The sequence below is a fragment of the Terrapene carolina genome, unplaced genomic scaffold (genome assembly GCF_002925995.2).
Source record: "Terrapene carolina triunguis isolate 2854851 unplaced genomic scaffold, T_m_triunguis-2.0 Scaffold58, whole genome shotgun sequence".
NCBI lineage: Eukaryota > Metazoa > Chordata > Testudines > Emydidae > Terrapene > Terrapene triunguis.
The window spans coordinates 56712534-56735452 of record NW_020664409.1 but is presented as its reverse complement, the minus strand read 5'-3'; the positions used below and the strand labels follow the sequence as shown (position 1 = coordinate 56735452).

At 43.1% G+C, this 22919-nt stretch overlaps 1 protein-coding gene across 1 annotated transcript in view; it reads right to left on the bottom strand.

Annotated features, from left to right (window-relative positions):
• CUNH8orf34 (chromosome unknown C8orf34 homolog) overlaps window positions 1–22919 on the bottom strand; it is a 270042-nt gene that overhangs the window by 130372 nt on the left and 116751 nt on the right. Inside the window, exon 7 of the mRNA XM_026647343.1 lies at window positions 20947–21113. Within this exon, the coding sequence (XP_026503128.1) occupies window positions 20947–21113 (167 nt within the window). The remainder of the gene's footprint in view (window positions 1–20946; window positions 21114–22919) is intronic.

Sequence of the window (22919 nt, the reverse complement as noted above, 5' to 3'; positions counted from 1 at the left end):
CATAACATTTCAATTTTAGTAAATCTTATTTTGGAATTTGATTCATTCTCCACTAACTTGTACTAGAACTTCATAATTCTCCTACAGCTCTTATTAATTGTAAATCTGAAAATATCTTTCCTGCAACAAATATGTTACTACCTACTGTGGTTTACATAATATTCCACTTGGAAAGAAGATGGAGAGGATTATATTCTTTCACCAACAGCAAAAGATTAAGCAAGCAGCAGTCAGACCTGAAGACACCATGTGGGTGGTCAAGACTATGTGGTGTTATGAAAGAGAAAATTGAGTGTGACAGTGTGGAAAAATTTGTCTTTGTAATTAGAGCTGGTCAGGAACTGGAATTTCCATTCCACAGGAAACTCCATATCTTGACAAATTAATTCCCATTTGGAACAAAAGGCTGAAATGTCCCATGAAATGAAAATTCCAAAATGTTTTGGTTCAATGCTGTCATTTTAATTCATTTCATTTAAACTTAAATTATATTCATATATAATTGACACTTTAAATATACAAAGATATTAACATTAATATTTGACTTTAAAAGTCAAAACAAAATGAATGAAATGACTGTTGAAATAAAACATTTGGACTTTTTCTAGTCAAATGCTTAATCAAAATTGACACTTCAAATTGAAATGCTTAGTATGATGAAACTGCATTATTCAATGGAAAACTATTGTACTGAAAATTTTTCAACCACCTCTAACTGTAGTAAGATGGAGAGCAAGAAACATTTTTGAGATAAAAAGCAAGAGAGTTTTCATAGAACTGAAATGACCTCTTGAGGTTCCTTCAAGTCCAGTCCCCTGCACTCATGGCAGGACTAAATATTATCTAGACTATCCCTGACAGGTGTTTGTCTAACCTGCTATTAAAAATCTCCAATGATGGAGATTTCACAACTTTCCTAGGCAATTTATTCCAGTGCTTAACCACTTTGACAGGAAGTTTTTCCTAATGTCCAACCTAAACCTCCCTTGCTGCAATTTAATCCCATTGCTTCTTGTCCTATCCTCAGAGGTTAAAAAGAACAATTATTCTCCCTCCTCCTTGTAACAACCGTTTATGTACTTGAAAACTGTAATCATGTCCCCTCTCAGTCTTCTCTTTTACCAGACTTAGAATCTCTAAAGAACTTAAGATTGTTTTCCAAGTTTATTTCTTTCCTTCAAAAGGCCCCACATTGGTCCAATCCATCCCTTGTAGCCAAAGAGTACTCCTGGGGGAATTCTGCGCCGGTGCGCATGTGCAGAATTTATGTTCCCTGCAGAAAAATGACTTTGACGGGGAAGCAAAGGGAAGCCACAAGAGCGGTCATACGACCCTCCCCAGCAGTAAATCACTGCGGGGCCGGGGGCGGGATTGGAGAAGACCCGGCTGGTGGTTCCTACCCTGGCCTGGGCTCAGCTGCTAGTCCCAGCTGGGCTGGGGAGGACTGGACTTTCTCTTCCCCTGCACAGCATCTGGGGCTGTATCAGACCCCACCCCCTGATTTCTCCCCTGGCTGTAGGAAGCTAGTCAAATTCCCCCCTTCCCCTCCCCCCCACACTTCTTCCATCCATTGCTCCTCATCTGCAGGGGGAGGGATCTCTGTACAGGGAGCTCCTCCCCCATCCACCCAACCCCCTCATACCCAGACCCTCCTGGCAAGCCTCACCCACCAACGAGCGCCACTCCCCCCTGCACCACCCCTACAAGCCAGATCCCTGCACCCAGATCGCCACCCTATCGAACCCCAACCAGCTGCACATGGATTCCCACCCCACTGAGCCCCACTCCCCCAGCATCTGGAACCCCACACTGAGCCCCCCCAAACCCAGACCCCCCCTGCCGAGCTCTATCCCCCTGCACACCCAGACCCCCCTCCGCTGAGCCCCAATCACATTCACCTGGACCACCCTGCAGAGTCCCTTTACCATTGCACCCAGAACCTCCCAATAAGCCTTTATCCATCCAGATTCTCGCCCCCCCAGTACCCAGATTCCCCCACTGAGCCACCTGCACCCAGATTGCCTCACACAGAAACCTCTCAACCCACACCTGGATCCCCCACCCTACACTAAGTCCCTCCACACTGGGATCCTGCATTGCGGAGTCTGCCTGCCCACACCTGGTGCACCTGGCAGGGGGAGGCAGGGCCCTGGGGTGTTTCTGGGGCAGGCCCAGTCCTTGCACTGTGTCAGGGTTGGGTGCAGCCTCAATGCTGAGTCTGTGTCCTGGGGAGGAGAGGGGAAGCTGCACAGTGATCTCCCACCTCTGTGCAGCCAGTGGCCTGTGCTCCCCAATGCCATGCTGGAGTCTCCACATTTAGTTGACAATATTTTAAAATATTGTGCACAGAATTTTAGTTTTTTTGGTGCAGAATGCCCTCAGGAGTAAAAGAGGAATAGAATATAGCCAACTCCACAGCCAATTAATACCAACTTGATGCTATCTGGGCAGTTTTTTTTCAATGAGATACTATCAAGGTGCACTCACCTCGAGGGCCTCCGAGAAGTTGGGTGCCGAACAACAGTCCTTTTCTTGCCCCTGGTTTCCCCTGAAAGCTGCCAGCCAACCTTGGCAGGTCTTCAGTGTCTGGGCTGGAGGGCCGAGCCACAAAGTCCAAAAGAACCCCTTCTAAGGTATTAAAGAGTCTAATGAACAGTCTATTTGCCCTCACTAGTGTCTTCAGCCCTGGCTCTGGGCCCTTTCAATTCAATACTTTGTTCAGGCTCCAAAATAAGCCTTGTCCCCTCTCAAGGTTTATGCCACTTTACCTGAAACCAGTGAGAACCTGGGCTTGCCCACTACTCCAGGTTTCAACTCAGGGACCCTACACCCAGCAGCCACATATAGATCACTCCAATCAATTGCTGCTATTTCCCTACGCCTCTTCCTACCAGGCCCTTTTATCTCCAGCCCTATCCCATAGCCAGTGTCTCTGCCACCCCAGCTATTTAAGTTCAGCTGGCCATGAATTCTGTTTAGTTACCAGACTCTTTTGGCCCGGGAGAACCCCTCTCCACTCCTCTGGTCCCAGCCAAGAAATGAACTGGCAGCAACTTTTATCTGGGCCAGCATGGCCCTGATTGGCTGTTGCTGGCCCTTCTACTCCTTGGAGGACCAGATCTCTGTGGTTTCCAATATGGCTGCTCCAAAAAGGCCTCTCGAGGCAGTCCTGAAGGACCCAACTTCATTGTGCTGTTATCCACATTGCTACATCTTGGGGTGGGGTGTAGTAGGACTGCAAACCTGTAGAGAGCTGAGAAGGCCAGGTACATCCCACAAACATAGCAAATATGACAAGTAGTCTATGATAATTGCTGAGATGGAGAACTTGAGGAAATAAAGTGTGTTTAGCAAAGAATTTTCAAACATTCCAGGGAATCAAAAAGGCTTTATGGGCCAGATTCTCTGCTGCAGCTGAGATCTGCTTGGTGTGGTAGAGATTAGGTTGTAGGGGTAAGCAGGAGTTAGGAGCCATTGTGGCTTTCTGATTCTCTGCCCAGCCCCAACTCAGATTAGATCAGTCTGAAGGAGCATCCGTTAGCTGAGGAGACGCAGACTGCCATGACATCTCCCCACCCCTTGTATCACCTATGCCAGGGGCTACCAGAGAGGGTGGTGTGATAGTGATCTATGATTACTGGAGACCCCCCTCATGCTGGGAAATTCCCCATAGGGTAGATAGTGACAGATTCTCTCCTCTTTGCAACTAGCAAACCATCCCTATTTATGAGATTGATAACTAAAAGAAGAGGAAGAAAAACTCATTATTGGCTCTTGGATGATCAATGATGTATAAAACACAACAACCAACCAGCAGCTTTTCCAAGTCCAGAAACCAAGATAACATACCACAGATAGCAATCCAGTCAAATGTAACCATGATAACCCCATTACACAAACAAGTACTAGTTGTTACAGTGCCAATCCTTGTCCAAAAACTTAGGTGAAGTGAGCCTTTACAGTGTGCACTGAATGCCAACTGGGCTATTTCGGATCCCAGGGGGAACAGGTATGGAGGAAATTCCAAGCATATGGATCCCTCAACAAAGGACATCCTGCTCTATCTCAAACCGAGAAGATTCCCGCTCACATACTTGCTGACCACAGTTGCAGCAGTATGCTATGGGGTGGCAGATAGTCCCTCACAAGAAGGTCACAGGACACTTAAGGCCTTTTAGGCTCCACTAAAAAAACAAAAACAAAAGCAAAAGCCTCCACACCACCACCACAAACTCTACTTGGAAACTGGAGCACTGGAATCATTTTCCTCTACGGAGGCACATCATTAAACTAAGAGCTACAGTACTACATTCTCCACCAGCTTCCATTTCCAAGTTGATTTAAGGTGTAACCTCATGTAGAGCTCATTGCAGTTGTCTAATTTTGTGGTGATTGCCCCACAAACCATGGTAACAAGGTTCAGGCTCTGTGACAGGGTGCAACTCACCACTCTGATGCCGCCTCGTGGCCGATATGGGAATTAGCTCTGTAGCCAGTGCACCCTGCTCTGGTGGTGCTCCGCCCACCACCTCTTCTGCTCCTGGCCCCATGTCACTCCAAGGACTGCAGTGTCCTCTTCCGTGACACAACCCTCCGGCCACACCACACACTGTGCTTCCCCCTTCTGGGGGACATGTCTGCAATCCCTGTCCAGCCACTTATATCAGTGGTGACTGCAGTCTATTGTCTAGCCACTTCCCCAGTGGCAGGTGGGGTGGGGGAGAAACAGGCCCACCCACAAACTCCAGGTCCCAACCCAGAGACCCTGTAGAAGGCCATTGCTTGCGGTGCCTCCTCAGACTCTTCAGTAGATCTCCCTGGGCCACTTCCCCACAGCCCCAGCACCCTCTTTGCCCTTGCCTCAGGGCATCAGCCTGCAAATCCCTGCAACCCACCAGGAGTCGCCTTTAGCTCCCTGGGTATCTGCCTGCAGCACTGCTCTGTCCAGGGTGTTAGCTATCTTCAGCCTGTAAGGCAGCCAGTCCTCCTCCCTCCTTGAGCTCCAGGGAGTGACTGCAGCTTCTCTGCCCTGCAGCCCTTCTTATATGGGCCTGCCTGACCATGATTGGCTGCTCCCCTCAGCCCTTCTCTGATTGGCTCCTGCACAGCCTCCCTGCAGGTGCCCCATCACAAGCTTAAAAGACTGCTGCTAAATGATCTTCCAGAAATGCTCCCAGATTGCAAGCTCCAGTAAAAAATGAGCATATATGCCTGTCATTTAGGCTCTCATTCAGCAAAGATTTACTCATGAGTTTAGCTTTCAGCATGTGAGTAACCCTATCCATATTCAACAACGTATATGCTTAAGTGCTTTGCTGAAAAGGGATGGGATTACTCATATGCAGAAAGTTTAGAATGTGTTTAAATGTTTTGATAAACTGGGGTTTTAAAGGAGCAGTGTCATAGTGAAAGTCATTCCCAAGTGCTCCCTTGCAATCAGGTGTGGCAATAAGCATGCCTTGATTTCCCTTCACCTGGGATATAAACAAGTCTGAGCAGGTTTGAGGTACAAATCAGCACCTCCTCTGGTGAAACTTGTTTATTAACAGACAAGGCTAACACAAAGTATAAGTAAAACCTTTACCTCAGTCCCTTAACTAGCAGACAGAGTCAGTTTTAGATTATTTGTTCCCACCGGAGTCCTCTGTTCACCTGTGTCCAGGCCCTTTTACCAGCAAGGTTCTCTTGACCCAGGTGTCTGCCCTTCGAGCCAGGTCTCTTCCTGCTCCCCGGATAGAGTCCTTCTCCAGAGATGGGGTCCATGGACATCTGTCAGCTGCTGCTTTTCCCTGGGACAGCACATAGTTCCAGGCAGGCTGGGCTTCCTGCCACTCTTTGGGAGACCCCTTTGCTCATAGAATCATCATCGAATATCAGGGTTGGAAGGGACTTCGGGAGGTCATCTAGTCCAACCCCCTGCTCAAAGCAGGACCAATCCCCAACTAAATCATCCCAGCCAGGGCTTTGTCAAGCCTGACCTTAAAAACCTCTAAGGAAGGAGATTCCACCACCTCCCTAGGTAACCCATTCCAGTGCTTCACTACCCTCCTAGTGAAAAAGTTTTCCCTAATATCCAACCTAAACCTCCCCCGCTGCAACTTGAGACCATTGCTCCTTGTTCTGTCATCTGCTACCACTCAGAACAGTCTAGATCCACCCTCTTTGGAATCCCCTTTCAGGTAGTTGAAAGCAGCTATCAAATCCCCCCTCATTCTTCTCTTCTGGAGACTAAACAATCCCAGTTCCCTCAGCCTCTCCTCATAACTCATGTGCTCCAGACCCCTAATCATTTTTTGTTGTCCTCCACTGGACTCTTTTCAATTTTTCCACATCCTTATTGTAGTGTGGGGCCCAAAACTGGACACAGTACTCCAGATGAGGCCTCACCAATGTCCAATAGAGGGGAATGATCACGTCCCTCGATCTACTGGCAATGCCCCTACTTATACAGCCCAAAATGCCGTTAGCCTTCTTGGCAACAAGGGAACACTGTTGACTCATATCCAGCTTCTTGTCCACTGTAACCCCTAGGTCCTTTTCTGTAAAACTGCTAGCTAGCCACTTGGTCCCTAGTCTGTAGCAGTGCATGGGATTCTTCTGTCCTAAGTGCAGGACTCTGCACTTGTCCTTGTTGAACTTCATCAGATTTCTTTTGGCCCAATCCTCTAATTTGTCTAGGTCCCTCTGTATCCTATCCCTACCCTCCAGTGTATCTACCACTCCTCCCAGTTTAGTGTCATCTGCAAACTTGCTGAGGGTGCAGTCCACGCCATCCTCCAGATCATTAATGAAGATATTGAACAAAACCAGCCCCAGGACCAACCCTTGGGACACACTGCTTGAATCCGGCTGCCAACTAGACATGGAGCCATTGATCACTACCCGTTGAGCCCAATGATCTAGCCAGCTTTCTAGCCACCTTATAGTCCATTCAACCAATCCATACTTCTTTAACTTGCTGGCAAGAATACTGTGGGAGACCGTATCAAAAGCTTTGCTGAAGTCCAGGAATAACACGTCCACTGCTTTCCCCTCATCCACGGAGCCAGTTATCTCATCATAGAAGGCAATGAGGTTAGTCAGGCATGACTGGCCCTTGGTGTATCCATGCTGACTGTTCCTGATCACTTTCCTCTCCTCTAAGTGCTTCAGAATCGATTCCTTGAGGACCTGCTCCATGATTTTTCCAGGGATTGAGGTGAGGCTGACTGGCCTGTAGTTCCCCGGATCCTCCTTTTTCCCTTTTTTAAAAGATGGGCACTACATTAGCCTTTTTCCAGTCATCCGGGACCTCCCCCGATCGCCATGAGTTTTCAAAAATAATGGCCAATAGCTCTGCAATCACATCCGCCAACTCCTTTAGCACCCTCGGATGCAGTGTATCCAGCCCCATGGACTTGTGCTCGTCCAGCTTTTCTAAATAGTCCTGAACCACTTCTTTCTCCACAGAGGGCTGGTCACCTCCTCCCCCTACTGTGCTGCCCAGTGCAGTAGTCTGGGAGCTGACCTTGTTCATGAAGACAGAGGCAAAAAAAGCATTGAGTGCATTAGCTTTTTCCACATCCTCTGTCACTAGGTTGCCTCCCTCATTCAGTAAGGGGCCCACACTTTCCTTGACTTTCTTCTTGTTGCTAACATACCTGAAGAAACCCTTCTTGGTGCAGCTAGCAAGAGATGTTAAGAGTAACTCCAAATGTGATTTGGCTTTCCTGATTTCACTCCTGCATGCCTGAGCAATATTTTTATACTTCTCCCTGGTCGTTTGTCCAATCTTCCACTTCTTGCAAAAAAGCTTCTTTTTTGTGTTTAAGATCTGCAAGGATTTCACTGTTAAGCCAAGCTGGTCGCCTGCCATATTTACTATTCTTTCTACACATCGGGATGGTTTGTTCCTGCAACCTCAATAAGGATTCTTTAAAATACAGCCAGCTCTCCTGGACTCCTTTCCCCCTCATGTTATTCTCCCAGGGGATCCTGCCCATCAGTTCCCTGAGGGAGTCAAAGTCTGCTTTTCTGAAGTCAAGGGTCTGTATTCTGCTGCTCTCCTTTCTTGCTTGTGTCAGGATCCTGAATTCAACCATCTCATAGTCACTGCCTCCCAGGTTCCCATCCACTTTTGCTTCCCCTACTAATTCTTCCCGGTTTGTGAGCAGCAGGTCAAGAAGAATTCTGCCCCTAGTTAGTTCCTCTAGCACTTGCACCAGGAAATTGTCCCCTACACTTTCCAAAAACTTCCTGGATTGTCTGTGCACTACTGTATTGTTCTCCCAGCAGATATCAGGGTGATTGAAGTCTCCCATGAGAACCAGGGCCTGCGATCTAGTAACTTTTTAGTTGCCGGAAGAAAGCCTCATCCGCCTCATCCCCCTGGTCTGGTGGTCAATAGCAGACTCCCACCACAACATCACCCTTGTTGCTCACACTTTTAAACTTAATCCAGAGACTCAGGTTTTTCTGCAGTTTCATACTGGAGCTCTGAGCAGTCATACTGCTCTCTTATATACAATGCAACTCCCCCACCTTTTCTGCCCTGCTTGTCCTTCCTGAACAGTTTATATCCATCCATGACAGTAGTCCAGTCATCCATCCATGACAGTACTCCAGTCATGCTCAGACAAGGCCTGACTTCTGCAGCTCTCCCTTTAGGAACCTCCTATCTGTAAGAATGCCTCCAAAGCTCACTGCTCTGGTGGGATCTATGGAGAGTTCCCTCTCTCCTGGAGCATAACCTCTAGGATACCTGCTCTAAGAGTACACCTCCCTGCTCTGGTGAGCTCTCCTGGTGATGTCCTCTTCTCAGCAGCTTCCTGTCTCCTTGAAGTGCCTTCCCTAACTGACCTTGGGCAACTTACTAGGTCCAGGTGCTGGTTTACTAATTAATCACAAGCATCAACGTGGGGCAGTGAGTTAGCCGCAGGTGGGCCTTAAAAAGGCAGTCATGGGCAGACTGGGCCCTGACACCTCTTAAAGGGGTGGATGCCCCATGATAGGCAGATACAATCCTCACCACATCTTTTGGTTGTTTCCCCACAACCTATTAATATCATCTGCATAGATCCTCAGCCACCCAACCATGATCCCAGCCCAAATCTCTACAAAACTTTGGGAGAGTTGTATGGATCAGATAGATAGAAAAACACTGCTGGATGTCATCACCACCATGCTGAAAATACGGTAGCCCATGTCATTTCTTAACCATTCCAATGGCTTCAGATACCTGGGGAACAAGATGGAAAACTAGATTTTGTTACCTTTAGAACAGCCCCTCTCCACATTGAATCCCTCCCCTCCAGCCATTGTTTCATTGACTAAGTCATATATAACAAATTGTTTTTGTTCTTTAAAGTTGAAGCCTAGGTTATTTCCACTTACTACGTTCTGTTTTATAATTGTCCCCTTACCGGTTTATATTTTTGTTCTTCCTCAGTCATCATCAAAATATCCATTTTAGGCAAATAATCTTGATCCAATGCCCATTTAAGTCAATGGAAAGACTCCTATTGACTTTAGTGGGCTTTGCATCAGCGCCTGTAGATGCAGATGTTTTAAAACTAGTATAAATATTACTTTAAAATGTTCATTTCTGATCAGTCCTGTGCTGAATTATTGGCTTTTCTAGATACACAGCTATAATAGATAGATTAAATCTAATTACACACACAAAAAGCTGTTAAAAACATTAAGGACACCAAGTCAAACACTCAAAAGTTAGGAAATGCCAGAATTAAGTACTGTGTATTTGCATTATGACAAGCATTAATTGCATGATCCCCAGGGAGCCTAATTTTTAGTGATTAAAAAAAAAATCTGTGTTTTTCCACAAATGAAACAAAACACTGAACTTTTGTTTCCCTAGCCACACACTATATATACATATCTATATCTATCTATATATAAATGTCTCTGTTGAACAAAATGTTTTATTGATATGTTTACAGTTTTTAAGCTGACAGCCCAAGCCATGTTTTTCCATGGCAAATAGGATCTCTGATGATCACATACTATTTTTTCCACAGGACCCCCGCCTCATTCGGAACATAGCATGGATGGTACTCAGCGCTATTGGTATTCAATATTTTGTTTGCTCCTTGGCTCAATGTGCGCCTTTGGCCTTATTTCTGCACATTACAAAAGCCCGTCTCTGATGACAGAATTATTAATTTCCTCATGGCCTTTCCTATGGTACTCACCACTATAGTATCTGAGGGCTTCACAAATATTAATAAATATATTTTCAAAACACCTTTGTGAGATGAAGGGGCAGTATTACCCCCATTTTACAGATCTGGAACTGAGGCACAGGGAAATTAAGTTTAAAATATCTAGTAATTTTAGGTGGCCAATTAGACACACCTAGGATCTGATTTTTTTTTCAACACTTTATATGTTCAAAGTCCAGTTCTCACTGACTTCCATTGCATTTCCGAGTGCTCAGTACTTCTTCAGATCATACCATAAGGTCTCAAGTCAGGGACCCAGAATATGAGGAACACATAATCACAGAATTATAGAAGTGCACAGCTGGAAGGGACAGCAATAGGTCATTCCCACCCTCAGTACCAAGGCAAGATTAAGTATATCTAGACCAGACGTGGGCAAACTACAGCCCGCGAGATCGTCCTGCCCAGCCCCTGAGCTCTCAGCTGGGGACCCTAGTCCCCAGCCCCTCCCTCGCTGTCCCCCCACCCCCGCAGCCATGCCGCCACACAGGCCACACTCTGGCCCGCTGCTCCCGCTGGGCAGCGTGGGGAGCGCAGCTGGCTCTGGCCGGGTGTCGCAGCTGCGAGCTCCTGCTGCTGGTAAGGGGGCGGGGAGCGGGGGGGTTGGGTAAGGGAGTGGGTGGTCCTGGGGGGCAGTCAGGGAGGAGGGGGCAGTTGGATGGGGCAGAGCTTTTGGGGGTGCAGTCAGGGGATGGGGAACAGGGAGGGTTGCGAGTGGGAGGCCTGGGGAGCCTGTCAGGGGGTGGGGATGTGGATAGGGGTCGGGAGGGTTGGATAGGGGGTGGGATCCCAGGGGGCAATTAGAGGCAGGGGGTCCCGGGAGGGGATGGTCAGGGAGCAGGGGGGGTTGGATGGGTTGGAGGTTCTGAGGGGGGCAGTCAGAGGGCGGGGGCCAGGCTGTTTGGGGAAGCACAGCCTTCCCTACCTGGCCCTCCATACAGTTGCGCAACCCCGATGTAGCCCTCAGGCCAAAAAGTTTGCCCACCCCTGATCTAGACTATCCCTGACAGATGCTTGTCTATCCTCTTCTTTAAAACCTCCAGTGATAAGGATTGCACAACCTCCCTTTTTAGCCTATTCCAGAGCTTAACTACCCTCATAGTTGGAAAGGTTTTTCCTAATATCTAACCTGAATCTCCCTTGCTGCAAAATAAGCCTATTACTTCTTGTCTTACCGTCAGTGGACGTAGGTCATATCTACACTGCTATTAGATATCCGCAGCTGGCACATGCCAGCTGATGTGGGCTTGCTTGGCTGAGGCTAAGGGGCTATTTAATTGCAGTGCAGATGTTCAGACTTGGGCTGAAGCAGCATCCCAGACCTTTGGCTCCTGCTCAAGCCTAAACCTCTACACAATAATTAAACAGCCCCTTAGCCCTAGGTTAAGTCAGCTGGCATGGGTGGGTGTCTGATTCCAGTGCAGACATATCTATAGAGAACTGATCACTGTTGAAGTCTTATCATATCCCCTTTCAGCATTCTTTTCTCTAGACTAACCATGCCCAGTTCTTTCAACCTTTCCTCCTATATCATGTTTTCTAAACATCTTATTTTTGCTGTTTTCGTCCAGATGCTCTCGAATTGGTCCATATCTTTCTTAAATTATGGCATTCAAAACTGGACACAATATTCTAGTAGAAGCCTCACTAGTACTGAATAGAGTGGAACAATTACTCCCATGTCTTATATACAATACTCCTGTTAAAATATTAGGGGTTTTTTGCAACTCCATTATGTTACTTGCTCATATTCAATTTTTGATTCCTATAACCCACAGTACTACTTCATAGCCAGCTATTCCCCACTTTGTAGTTGTACATTTAATGTTTTCTTCCTAAAGAGAGTACTTTGCACTTTTCTTTATTGAATTTAATTTTGTTGATTTCATACCAATCATCCAATTGTTGACATCCTTTTTGAAATCTAATCCTGTCTTTCACCAAATAGTATGGTATTTTCATCTAACAAAACCCAAATGATAAGCAAGGCAATGCAGGAATGTACAGTAACTCCTCACTTAAAGTCATCTCGGTTAACGTTGTTTCGTTGCTGATCAATTAGGGAACATGCTCGTTTAAAGTTGTGCCATGCTCCCTTATAATGTTGTTTGGCAGCCGCCTGCTTCGTCCACTGCTTGCAGGAAGAGCAGCCCATTGCAGCTAGCTGGTGGGGGCTTGGAACAAGGGTGGACCGGCAGCCCCCCTATCAGCTTCCCTCTCCCCTAAGTTCCCTGTGCTGCAGCCGCCCAGCAGGCTATCAATTGCCGGCAGTTGAGCTGTCCCTCACCCACTGCCATGTGCTGCTCCTGCCCTCTGCCTTGCGGCTGCTCCCGGGAGCCTCCTGCTTGCTGTGCAGCAGAGGGGGGAAGAGGAGGGCTAATGTCAGGGTGTCCCCCTCCCCCCTGCTCCTTCCCCGGCTTACCCGTTCTCCATATAGAGCAGGGTGGGGACATGACAGGGCTCAGGACGGAGAGAGCTTGCTGGCCGCAGCTGCTGTCTCAACTTCCTGATCTTTTTAAAGCCAATGTACTTAGAGTGGGATCAGCGTACTTAAAGGGGCAATGCACGTCTCTCTCTCACACATATGGTGCGTGTCTCTGTCTGCCATACTGTCTCCCCTCCCTCCATTCGTGCTGCCTGGTAGAGTGTGAGGCTACATTAACAACGTGTTAATCCTTGAGGGTTTAGCCGAATGCTAGTTCATCATTTAGCAGTAAAGCATGACCCGGGAAATATCCCACCCTCTAACTTCACTACCTCAACCAGGCTTCACAATCATTATTGCTGTGTATAGTATTTAATTGTTTAAAACTTATACTGTGTGTGTGTGTGAATATATATATGAATGAGATATCTAATCTATCTATCTATATATATATATATCTAGAGAGAGAGAGAGAGAGAGAGAGTTTTTTGTCTGGTGAAAAATTTTTTCCTGGAACCTAACCCCCCCATTTACATTAATTCTTATGGGGAAATTGGATTTTCTTAACATTCTTTTGCTTAAAGTCGCATTTTTCAGGAACATAACTAAAATGTTAAGCGAGGCGTTACTGAACTAGTTGTCAAAGACAACAGCATTAGAGAAAGTGTTACAGTAACCTTAGATGATGATAGCTCAAATTATTTATTGCAATTAAAATTATTGACTCCAAAGAAACTTAAAATAGTACTAGCTACCACAGCTAATTAAACCAAAACATTTAGAGATTTCATGCAGAGATGTCATGTCATCTAGAGATTGCAAGTTCACTGGTCTTTCATGTAACTGTATGTCCTAAAACTTGACTGCACTTATTTCAGCTTTTGTAATTCAATTAGAATTATCTTCCAGCTGTGTGCACCTTTACATTCCTTAAAAAAAGTTGAGACATAAGAAGTATTAGACATATAGAAAAAAATAAAGTTTTTATTAATTTGAACAATACCTTCAATAGTATCTCTTCCGAACGTCGTGAACAATTTTAGAGAAGTGTGTTCCAAAACAGCACAAACCTCCACAGTATATGGAAATAAAGATTCCAGTTTAAAGAGAACTTGAAAACCAGAATATATAGACTAAGAAGCTGAATTTTACCACTAACCTGGAAAAAAAGAACAAATTGACTTTGAGAACTGAAAACAACTGCAACTCTCTTATCTGATGATTTCTGAAACTTTTCAGGTCTTTGCCATATAACAAGAGTTGTAATGAAGATGATTCCATATGCTCACAGGGAAAAAAATTCTTCAAAATGACAATCTTTTAATGAAATTTACTGGCAAAATCTACATTTTTCCGTGCATAGTCTTCACCTGCAGATCTTAAAAACAGGAGTACCAAAATGGGTAAATGTCATAATGCTTCTTTGAAAAAGTACAAACGTATTCAGCAAGATCTGTTTAGGCTGAGAGGAGATGATGAAAAAGCAAGAACCCTGCAAGTAGATAGTGATAAAAGGGCAAGTATTCAAGGACTGGAATTTCATGAAAGAATCAGTTTGACATAGGAAGTAACCCTTGAATGTATAAAACCAGATCGTATCCATGCAAATTCTGCACATTTCCCCCAACGTCATGGAGAGCACTCACGGGGTGCGAGGAGATGGATGGAGACTCGGAGCAGTAATGAATTGGCTGCAAGAACCACATCCTCCCCCATCATGGTGATGCTCCCCCCAAAAAGTGGGGGGAGCCTCAGGCTGTATTATCTTTTCTGCAGAACCTCCCTCCCCGCCATTGATCCCTGGTACTATCACAGCCAGTGAGAAGTCATTGACATTAACTCATGAGATTTAAATATCACATGAATTGGTGCCTTATAAAAATCCCTGAGATAAACTGAATACTATCAAGCAAAGTGAAAGCACATGCAATTCAGGATTTGAGTTAGAATCATAGGATTAGAAGGGACCGCATGGGTCATCTAGTCTAATCCCCTGCCAAGATGCAGGATTTCTATCTAAGGAGTACAGAAGCAACCTGATCTTGCAGTTATTTTACTCTTCGTTGTCAAAAGATGTTTTTTTTTTTTAAAAAAAAAAGCTTTGGTGTTTGTTTTCAAACAAACCTATATTTCTGGAAAATCAATCATCTTCATTGTTCTCCACCTTTTTATCAACTCATGCATAATTCATTTCAGCTCAAGAAAATCTAAGAACTTTAGCTACCAAGAAAGCTTGTTGATTTTCTTCTTTTCCTTTTTTCCTCCCCTCGCCCCAATACCTTGCAGAAAATTCAACTTCAATATCAATCCATTTTAATGTATCAACCCAGAAATGATTCAGTGAGTGAATTGCAATGTTGCAGTAAATTACAATCTAAATAAATACATTTATTCTAAAGCTTACAGTTTTTTACCCAAAAGACAGAATTCTTAACTCAGTAGAGGGACACAGGCAACTTAATCGTACATCTGAATTTACCTACTGTTATTACAAGCAACATTTAAGATTACTATAACTGAAAGATAGAGAAAACATACTTTTTCTCAATTTTTTTTACATTGTACTTTGTATATAGTCCCTTTCACTGTCTCCCCTGTATAAGCAGCTAGTGCCTGAGACAAGGCCCACTCAAGTCAATAGAAAGATTCCTATTGAATTCAATGAACTTTTTGGATAAGGCTACTCGTTAGTGTCCCCTGTTTGAGACCTCAATCCAGCAAATCTGTATGCACTTTTAACTTTTAGCCCAACATAGTCCCATTTAAATCAATGGGGCTACTCACAATAAATAAAAGTAACCAGGTGTGTGGGTCTTTTCAGGATTGTGGCCTTAATGGTTTTTTACATATTAGTGGAAAAAGAAAAAAAATGGGAAAAGGCAGTTGTTAAATCTCAAATATTCACACAGATACTCAGTGGCAGAATTAGCCTTTTTTAAAAAATGGACTAGATTTCAAGCGGATGGCATACCTTTAAACACCAGTCTTGAAACCTAATATATTGGTGCCAGGTGTTAATAATACTACATTCAATTGAATAGTTAAGATTACAGTGAAATACTATATGAGGTCAAAAGTTATATTTTGAGATGTTCTCTCACCTTACCTGTTTACACATGAAACAAAAGATGAATGACTCCACTGATTTACCCGTCTTAGCCATTTACATACAGACCATATTAGCATAAAAAGATCACTATTTGCTTTAGTAATTGCTTGATCCAAGTCATAACACTTAATTTATTTCATTAAACAGCAAAAAAGCCTAAAGATTTAATGGCAGTTGTTAGTTACATCAAGCTCCTTACTGTAGACTATGGAACAGATAAAAACTTAAAGTATCCAGAATTATGAATTTTAAATAAAAATTCCTTTCAAATTTCACAACCTTGCTTGTCTCTTTACAACTTCTCAAAATCAGATACTAGTTTTTTTTTAAACCTCCCTTAATAACACAAATAATTATGGTCCAACCTTAAGGTCAGATCCTACAATTGGATCTGCATAGGTGGACCCTATGGGTTTCCGTGTAAGAACAAGGGTCCATCCACTTGGCTACCAGTGCAGCATTGGGGCTTAGTTATTTTTCAGCCAATGGTGTATTTTGTTAATTCTTTTTATCACCATTGGTAACACAGTGTATTTATGCATTGGCACAGTACCTAGCACAATGGGGTCCTAGTATGACAAGGACAAAAATAAACTACAACAATACAAATAGCCTGAGAATGTATGCATTTTATTTTCACTAATGAGAGGCCTTTCTAATAATTAATAATGGTTTGAGCATCTAGGGTGATATACTGTCCACTGTGATAAAAGTGAACTGAAAAGGCTAAGAGCTGATGAAATCTACTTTAAAAAGGGGGATGGGAAGAATTCTAGACAAATAGAACGGCCAAAAGTGGATGACTTTTTCCACACACAATTTGTCATTAGAAGCCTAACAAAGGTCTGTATAGAAACTGAAGAGCTCTCCATTTTGTTTTGGATGTCTGGGTATAAGGTTTAATACAGACTATCCATGTAGAAAACATGAGAACATACATCATTTTATTTGCATGGCTGCTAAAACTCCCAGTCCTACTGGGAATGTCCAAATTTTTCACATTTATCTCAATCCAACATAACGAGGACTGTGATGCTAAGGGCTGAGTCATCTAAGGGCTATAATGCCAGCCTTCACTGCTAAGCAGAACAACATGAAATCCAGTTAGAGATTTCCACTGCTGATAGGCCAGCTGTGCCCTAACAGCTCCAGCCACTCCTCTGTGCTATGCTGAAGGTTTCTGTGCACAATAAAGATTGGCTAAAACGCAGAGAACAAATGGAGCAAATAGTAAAAGAGTTGAGGACAAAAATCCATGTGAAGAGGGTTCAAAATCTTTTGAAGAACAAAAGGCACAGAATCCACGGGGGACAGAGCTAGGGGAGAGAAAGGGAAAAGGAATAAAAGGCCTGGACAAATAATCAGTTGGAAGACAGGGATTGGTAAAGGAAGGAAACAGAGAACGAGGAGCAACAGGGGAGCCCTGAATGTAAAGAAAATGAGAGAGATACCCCTGAAGATGCCACACGAAGGGCAGCAGACCTCTGCAGCATTGTAGCTGTACCTCCCAAACCTCAAGACAACAACCACTGGTAGTCTAGTGGGAAGAGGGAATTGTGTAGGAGAAATCATGGTGACTCTTGGGACATTTGTTTTCAACTTCTGGATGTTTATGCAAATCCCAGAGTTTTCAGATGTTTCTCATTGTTAGTTTATAGTTTGTTGGGCGTTTTGTTTTGTTTTAAACTCAGTATCATATGGAGAAAGTTCTAAGTGCCTGAGAATTGAGATTCATCTCAACAATAACCAATCAGAACAGACCAAAAATTGAACAAAAGATGGAGCAAGCAGGAAGAAGTCAATCAAGTCAGGAGCAGGAGAAGGAGAACCAGAAAAAAGATCAGAAGAAACCTAAAAGAGCAAAGGAATCAGAAGAAGCAACCACAGGGTGACAGCAGCCGCAGCGCTGCTGGGACAGAGCAGAAGGACCCTGACAGAACAGAGGAAGAGAAGCCTACAGCATGCTAGCTATAGTATAGGATATAGAATAGAAATAGGATTAATGAATGTATATGCTTGGGATAATAAAGATGAGTGTCTGTGGTGTGTATGTTTATATGACTATGTATAAAGATTAAAGTTTATTAAGATTACGGTCAGTATCCTGCATGTGACTGATCACCATGTGCAGAACATAATCACTTAAGCAATTCCAACTGTATAACATTACAGTATTGGGTGCTTTAGCTTGTATACCTGTACTAAGGGCCTTATGTTTATGTTTTAATTTAGCTTTAGATTAATTGTATTAGGAAAGATTGGTTATACTAAATAAAGAAAACATTTTGTTTTGGAAAAGTACTGCCTCGGTGTCAATCCTTTGAGCGGAGGGCTGTATCCGTATCCTCCCAAGGGTGACCAGATCTAGTCTGTTCTGGAGAGCTTCCTGAAGGGCATAAGGAGACCCTTGGTAAACCCGAGCAATTCTACAAGGGCAGGCCCCCTCCTTTCACCTTGCAGGAACAGATTAATAGGCCAACGTCTTGGGAACCTGGAAGTACGCAATAGAAGGGCTACTCTGGGATCCTTCAGTATGTTCTTGGGGTAACAAACAATCCCATACTTTTACTAACCAGGTGTAAATGAAGACCAGTACATTTGAACAATAATATTCTTTATCTCAGCCAATCCATATTTAGAAAGTCTAAGCCAAATCCTGCAGAGTTCATTCTGTCAAAATTCTCAGACTTCAATGAGAGTTTTGAATGAGTAAAGACTGATCCTTTGTTCTGGTCACCAACTGTCCAGCTGAAAAGCTACATTATAAACAGGATATTGTTTTAAGTAATTTATTACTAGTAGTAGAAGTTGTTCTTCCAAGATGTAAACTGTGGGGCATAAGGTTTTGTAATTTTTGTGAAGAGCTTGAATAAGCAACAAAGAATGAATTGTAAAGGGAATATGTCAGTTATATGAAACTATGTTTTTGAACTGAGTGATGGCAGAAAACCATGCTTGGAAAGGTGCTATGCTAGATGTGTAAAAAGCATTAAAGCAGTTAATGGATTAATACACTATATAATATAAAAATTCACTCCTGTTATTGTACAGTCACTGATTTGGAAAATACAGCAATGAAAAATACTTATGTTTGCTGATAGAAATTTAAACTCTGTGCTGTTAGCTTCAAAAGAAAATAAGATGCTTTTTACAGCATGACATTTTTTCACAGTCCCAAAGTTTGAGCAATTCTGCAGCAATGTAATCCCTACATTTATATTTAATCTAAAACTTGTATTGTCAACACAAAATGAAAATTAAAACAGAAAGCTGGTATAAGCAATATGGAACCATTGTTTCAAAACTCTCCCTCTATCAGTTCGATCCTGCAAGATGATTAGTTTATGCATCTCCCAAGCCAGGTAACAAGATGATCAGGCCCTATCAATAGTGAATTAGGTTTGTTGAGGTAACAGGGCTATTATAGAAAAGAAATATTTAAAAAAAAAAAGTATACCTAACACTGTATGAATGCCAAAGAAAAGTCTTCTCCCACCACTTGGCAGCTTATTTGTGTTTTATTTTGTGCTTCCAAGATGCATGAAGTTTCAGTGTATATATAATTAACAATAAAGTATTTCAATCAAACACCAACGCATAAAAATGCCTAAAACAAAATACAGAATCCCGAATTAAAAGTGCTTCTGTAGTTCAAGCATATATGAAATGGAGAATAAATACCTTCCATAGGAAAGTCACAAAAATGTACAACCCGATGCTAAAAGCTTTATCTAGTTCTTCATTTTAAGGATTTTCTGTTTCTCTGAGTGTTTACTTCATTATATGCTGTATCTATTCAGGTTTCATACTTACCCTTCAGCAGATCCTTCACAACACAAGTGCTGGAACCACCTACCCATTCCATGGAGCAGAAAATCCACATCCACAATAGAATGATTTGGTGGAAACACCACAATGTGCCTAGCCCATTCCTGCGTTGTTTTTCTTGAGCTGGGGTAATCAAGCCCATTAATACTGTCTCCCTTGTAAATTAAAATGGTACAGTGATATCAAAACTAGAAATTACAGTACATGGGAATTATACATTAAATTACCATGCAATATGCACAATGTAAAAACTAAGTAACTGCAACATAATTTATACAGCAATCATGTAATCATGGAGCCAGTCTATAGAATAAAGTGCTGCTTGTCCTTCTATTTTCTGTGCTTTATTCTGTAGCTCAGATTTTTTCCTAAATAAATAATTCATTATAGTGCTTTTAAAATATACGGTTGAGCTATCCTTAAAAGGTAACATTATTCATCTACTCTGATCCCTCATAAAAGGTCTATTATGTAAAATGAAGCATATAGAAATATTGAAGACAATGGTTCCTCTTGACCATTTCAAGCTCGAGCATTTAAAAAAATGGAAGGAAGGGAGTAACTAACTGTCTTGCATTATTCCCTTCTTTCACTTGATTGACAGTAAACTCCAGAAAGGGAGAGGGGATGTACTAAGGACCAAGAATGCCAGAAACTCCCTAGAAGTGGGGGACACCCCCCCCCACTGGTGCCTGAACCATGGCCCCTCCCCCTGCTCTCTCATCTCTTCCCCCTCTCCCCATCGCTCACCCTTAAGGCACATAAAAAGTTGTGGGGCCATGGCCCCCTGCCCCAGCCTGCAGTTCCAGTGCCCCTGCTAAGGACACAGATTCCTAAAATATCATTTAAAACACAATCCAGTCTACTGGAAAAGTATAATTAAAACCAGTGCAATAAGTCAAATTTACATTTTCCCCTCTATTTGCAGCTAGTTAGACTACTCAAACAAAATTCCCACTGAAGACAGGACTGGGATCTGACGGGGTAAAAATTAACCAGAGAAAGCATGTAAAACAGACTTGTCCACTGTATCTTGTACCTCTATCAATGAAAGCTTTCAAATGTTTTTTAGAAAGAGAAAATGAAAGAAATTACCTTATCTTAAACACCTGAGACCTTTGGTATTTTACAATGGACTGTTGCAGCTAGAGTGCTCCCTTAGTTAGACTTAGAGTTAGTATTTCTCTCCTATATATATTTTTAAGTTATTGATGTAAGCCTGCAATAACTCCATTAACTTCTATGCATCTACAGATTTACATCTGTATTCCAGAAAGCAGAATTTGGCTCTATCTTGTTATACTTTATACAACATTGGAAACAGTATGGAAAAAATACTTGCGTGAATTAACTTTTTCAATTACCTAGCAGTTCCATTGCATCATCCTCATTGTCAATATCTTCTTCCGTCACTGAGGGAGCTGTGCTTTGAACAGAATCAAAAGAGTCCTGGGAAAGCATGGCAGCCAGTAGCTTCTTATGTTGCTGTTGTTGCTGTTTTAATCCTTTGGTCTTCGGCTCCATCTTTAAACTGGGTGGGGGAAATCATAACCTCCTTTTATTGTACTCTCTCTACAAAAAAATACCTTTACAGCAGCCATTTCATTCAAATGAACAAATGAAACCATTTAATTAATAGATTAATTATTTTCAGTTTCTTCTGCAATTATAAACATCCATACAGAAATTTTGCCTTATTCTTTAAATACCAGAGAGATTGCCTCTCCTCTCACATGCAGCAGTAGCTGTTGCAATCAGCTGTGGAGTTCAAGCTAACTGACCACAAATTTAAACATCAAGGAGATGTTGGTAAGGCACTGCAAGTGAAAGACTGAAATTCACTCCAACATTGGTCTGACTAGTCTATCAATATTAAGTTCACGGTGCAAGGCCCAGCTCTTAAACAACATAGGTTGAGGACCCTGCATCATGATCTTAATATTAAAACTTTAGGTTAATGTCAGTTGGGGAGGGGCAGCATGGTCCTGTGGCTAGGCCACTGGAGTGGGACTCAGACTCGTAGGACTGGAAGGGGTCTTCTAGTCCAGTCCCCTGCACTCATGGCAGGACTAAGTATTATCTATACCATCACTGACAGGTGTTTGTCTAACTTGATCTTAAAAAAAGATTTCACAACTTCTCTGGGTAACTTATTCCAGTGCTTAACCACCCTGACAGTTAGGAAGTATTTCCTAATGTCTAACCCATATCACCCTTTCTACAATTTAAGCCCACTGCTTCTTGTCCTATCCTCAAAGATTAGGGAGAATAATTTTTCTCCCTCCTCCTTGTAACAACCTTTTATGTACTTGAAAACTGTTATGTTCCCTTTCAGGCTTCTCTTCTCCAGACTAAACAAACCCATTTTTTTCCAATCTTCCCTTGTAGGTCATGTTTTCTAGACCTTTAATAATTTCTGTTGCTCTTCTCTGGACTTTCTCCAATTTGTCCACATCTTTCCTAAAATGTGGTGCCCAGAACTGGACACAATACTCCAGTGGAGGCCTAATCAGCACGGAGTAGAGCGGAAGAATTACTTCTCGTGTCTTGCTTACAACATTCCTGCTAATACATCCCAGAATTATGTCTGCTTTTTTGGCAACAGTATTACACTGTTGACTCATATTTAGCTTGTGATCCACTATGATCCCTAGATCCCTTTCTGCAGTACTCCTTCCTAAGCAGTCATTTCCTATTTTGTATGTATCAGGAGACTATTCCTAGCTATATAACCATGGATGAGTCATTTTGGGTAAAATTTTCAAAGATTTGGAACCCTCAGTCCTGTTTCAAAAGCTTCTCTATCACAGCAGCCTAGGCCCCACTGAAAATCAATTGGAATTAGGTGCTTCACCTCTATGGGTACATCTACACATCAATAAAAGACCCACAGCACAGCTGCAGCTGGTCCAGGTCAGCTGACTCTGGGTTGCAGGGCTTGGGCCGTGGGGCTAAAAATAGCAATATAGACATTCGGGCTTGGGCTGAAGCCTGAGCTCTGAAACCCAATGAGTGGGGAGAGTTTCAGAGCCCCGGCTCCAGCCTGAGCCCAAATGTCTACATTGCAATTTTTAGCCTCACAGCCCAAGACAGCTGATTCAGGCTCTGATACTCTGTATCATGGATTTTTTATTACACTGTAGATGTACATCGACTTCCCCTCCCACCATTTTCTGTCTTGTCTATTGAAACTTAACTCAAAGAGGAGAAGGACTATCTTTTACTAAAAAGCAACAGAGAGTCCTGTGGCACCTTTAAGGCTAACAGATGTATTGGAGCATAAGCTTTCGTGGGTGAATGCCCACTTCGTCGGATGCATGCGCCCACGAAACCTTAT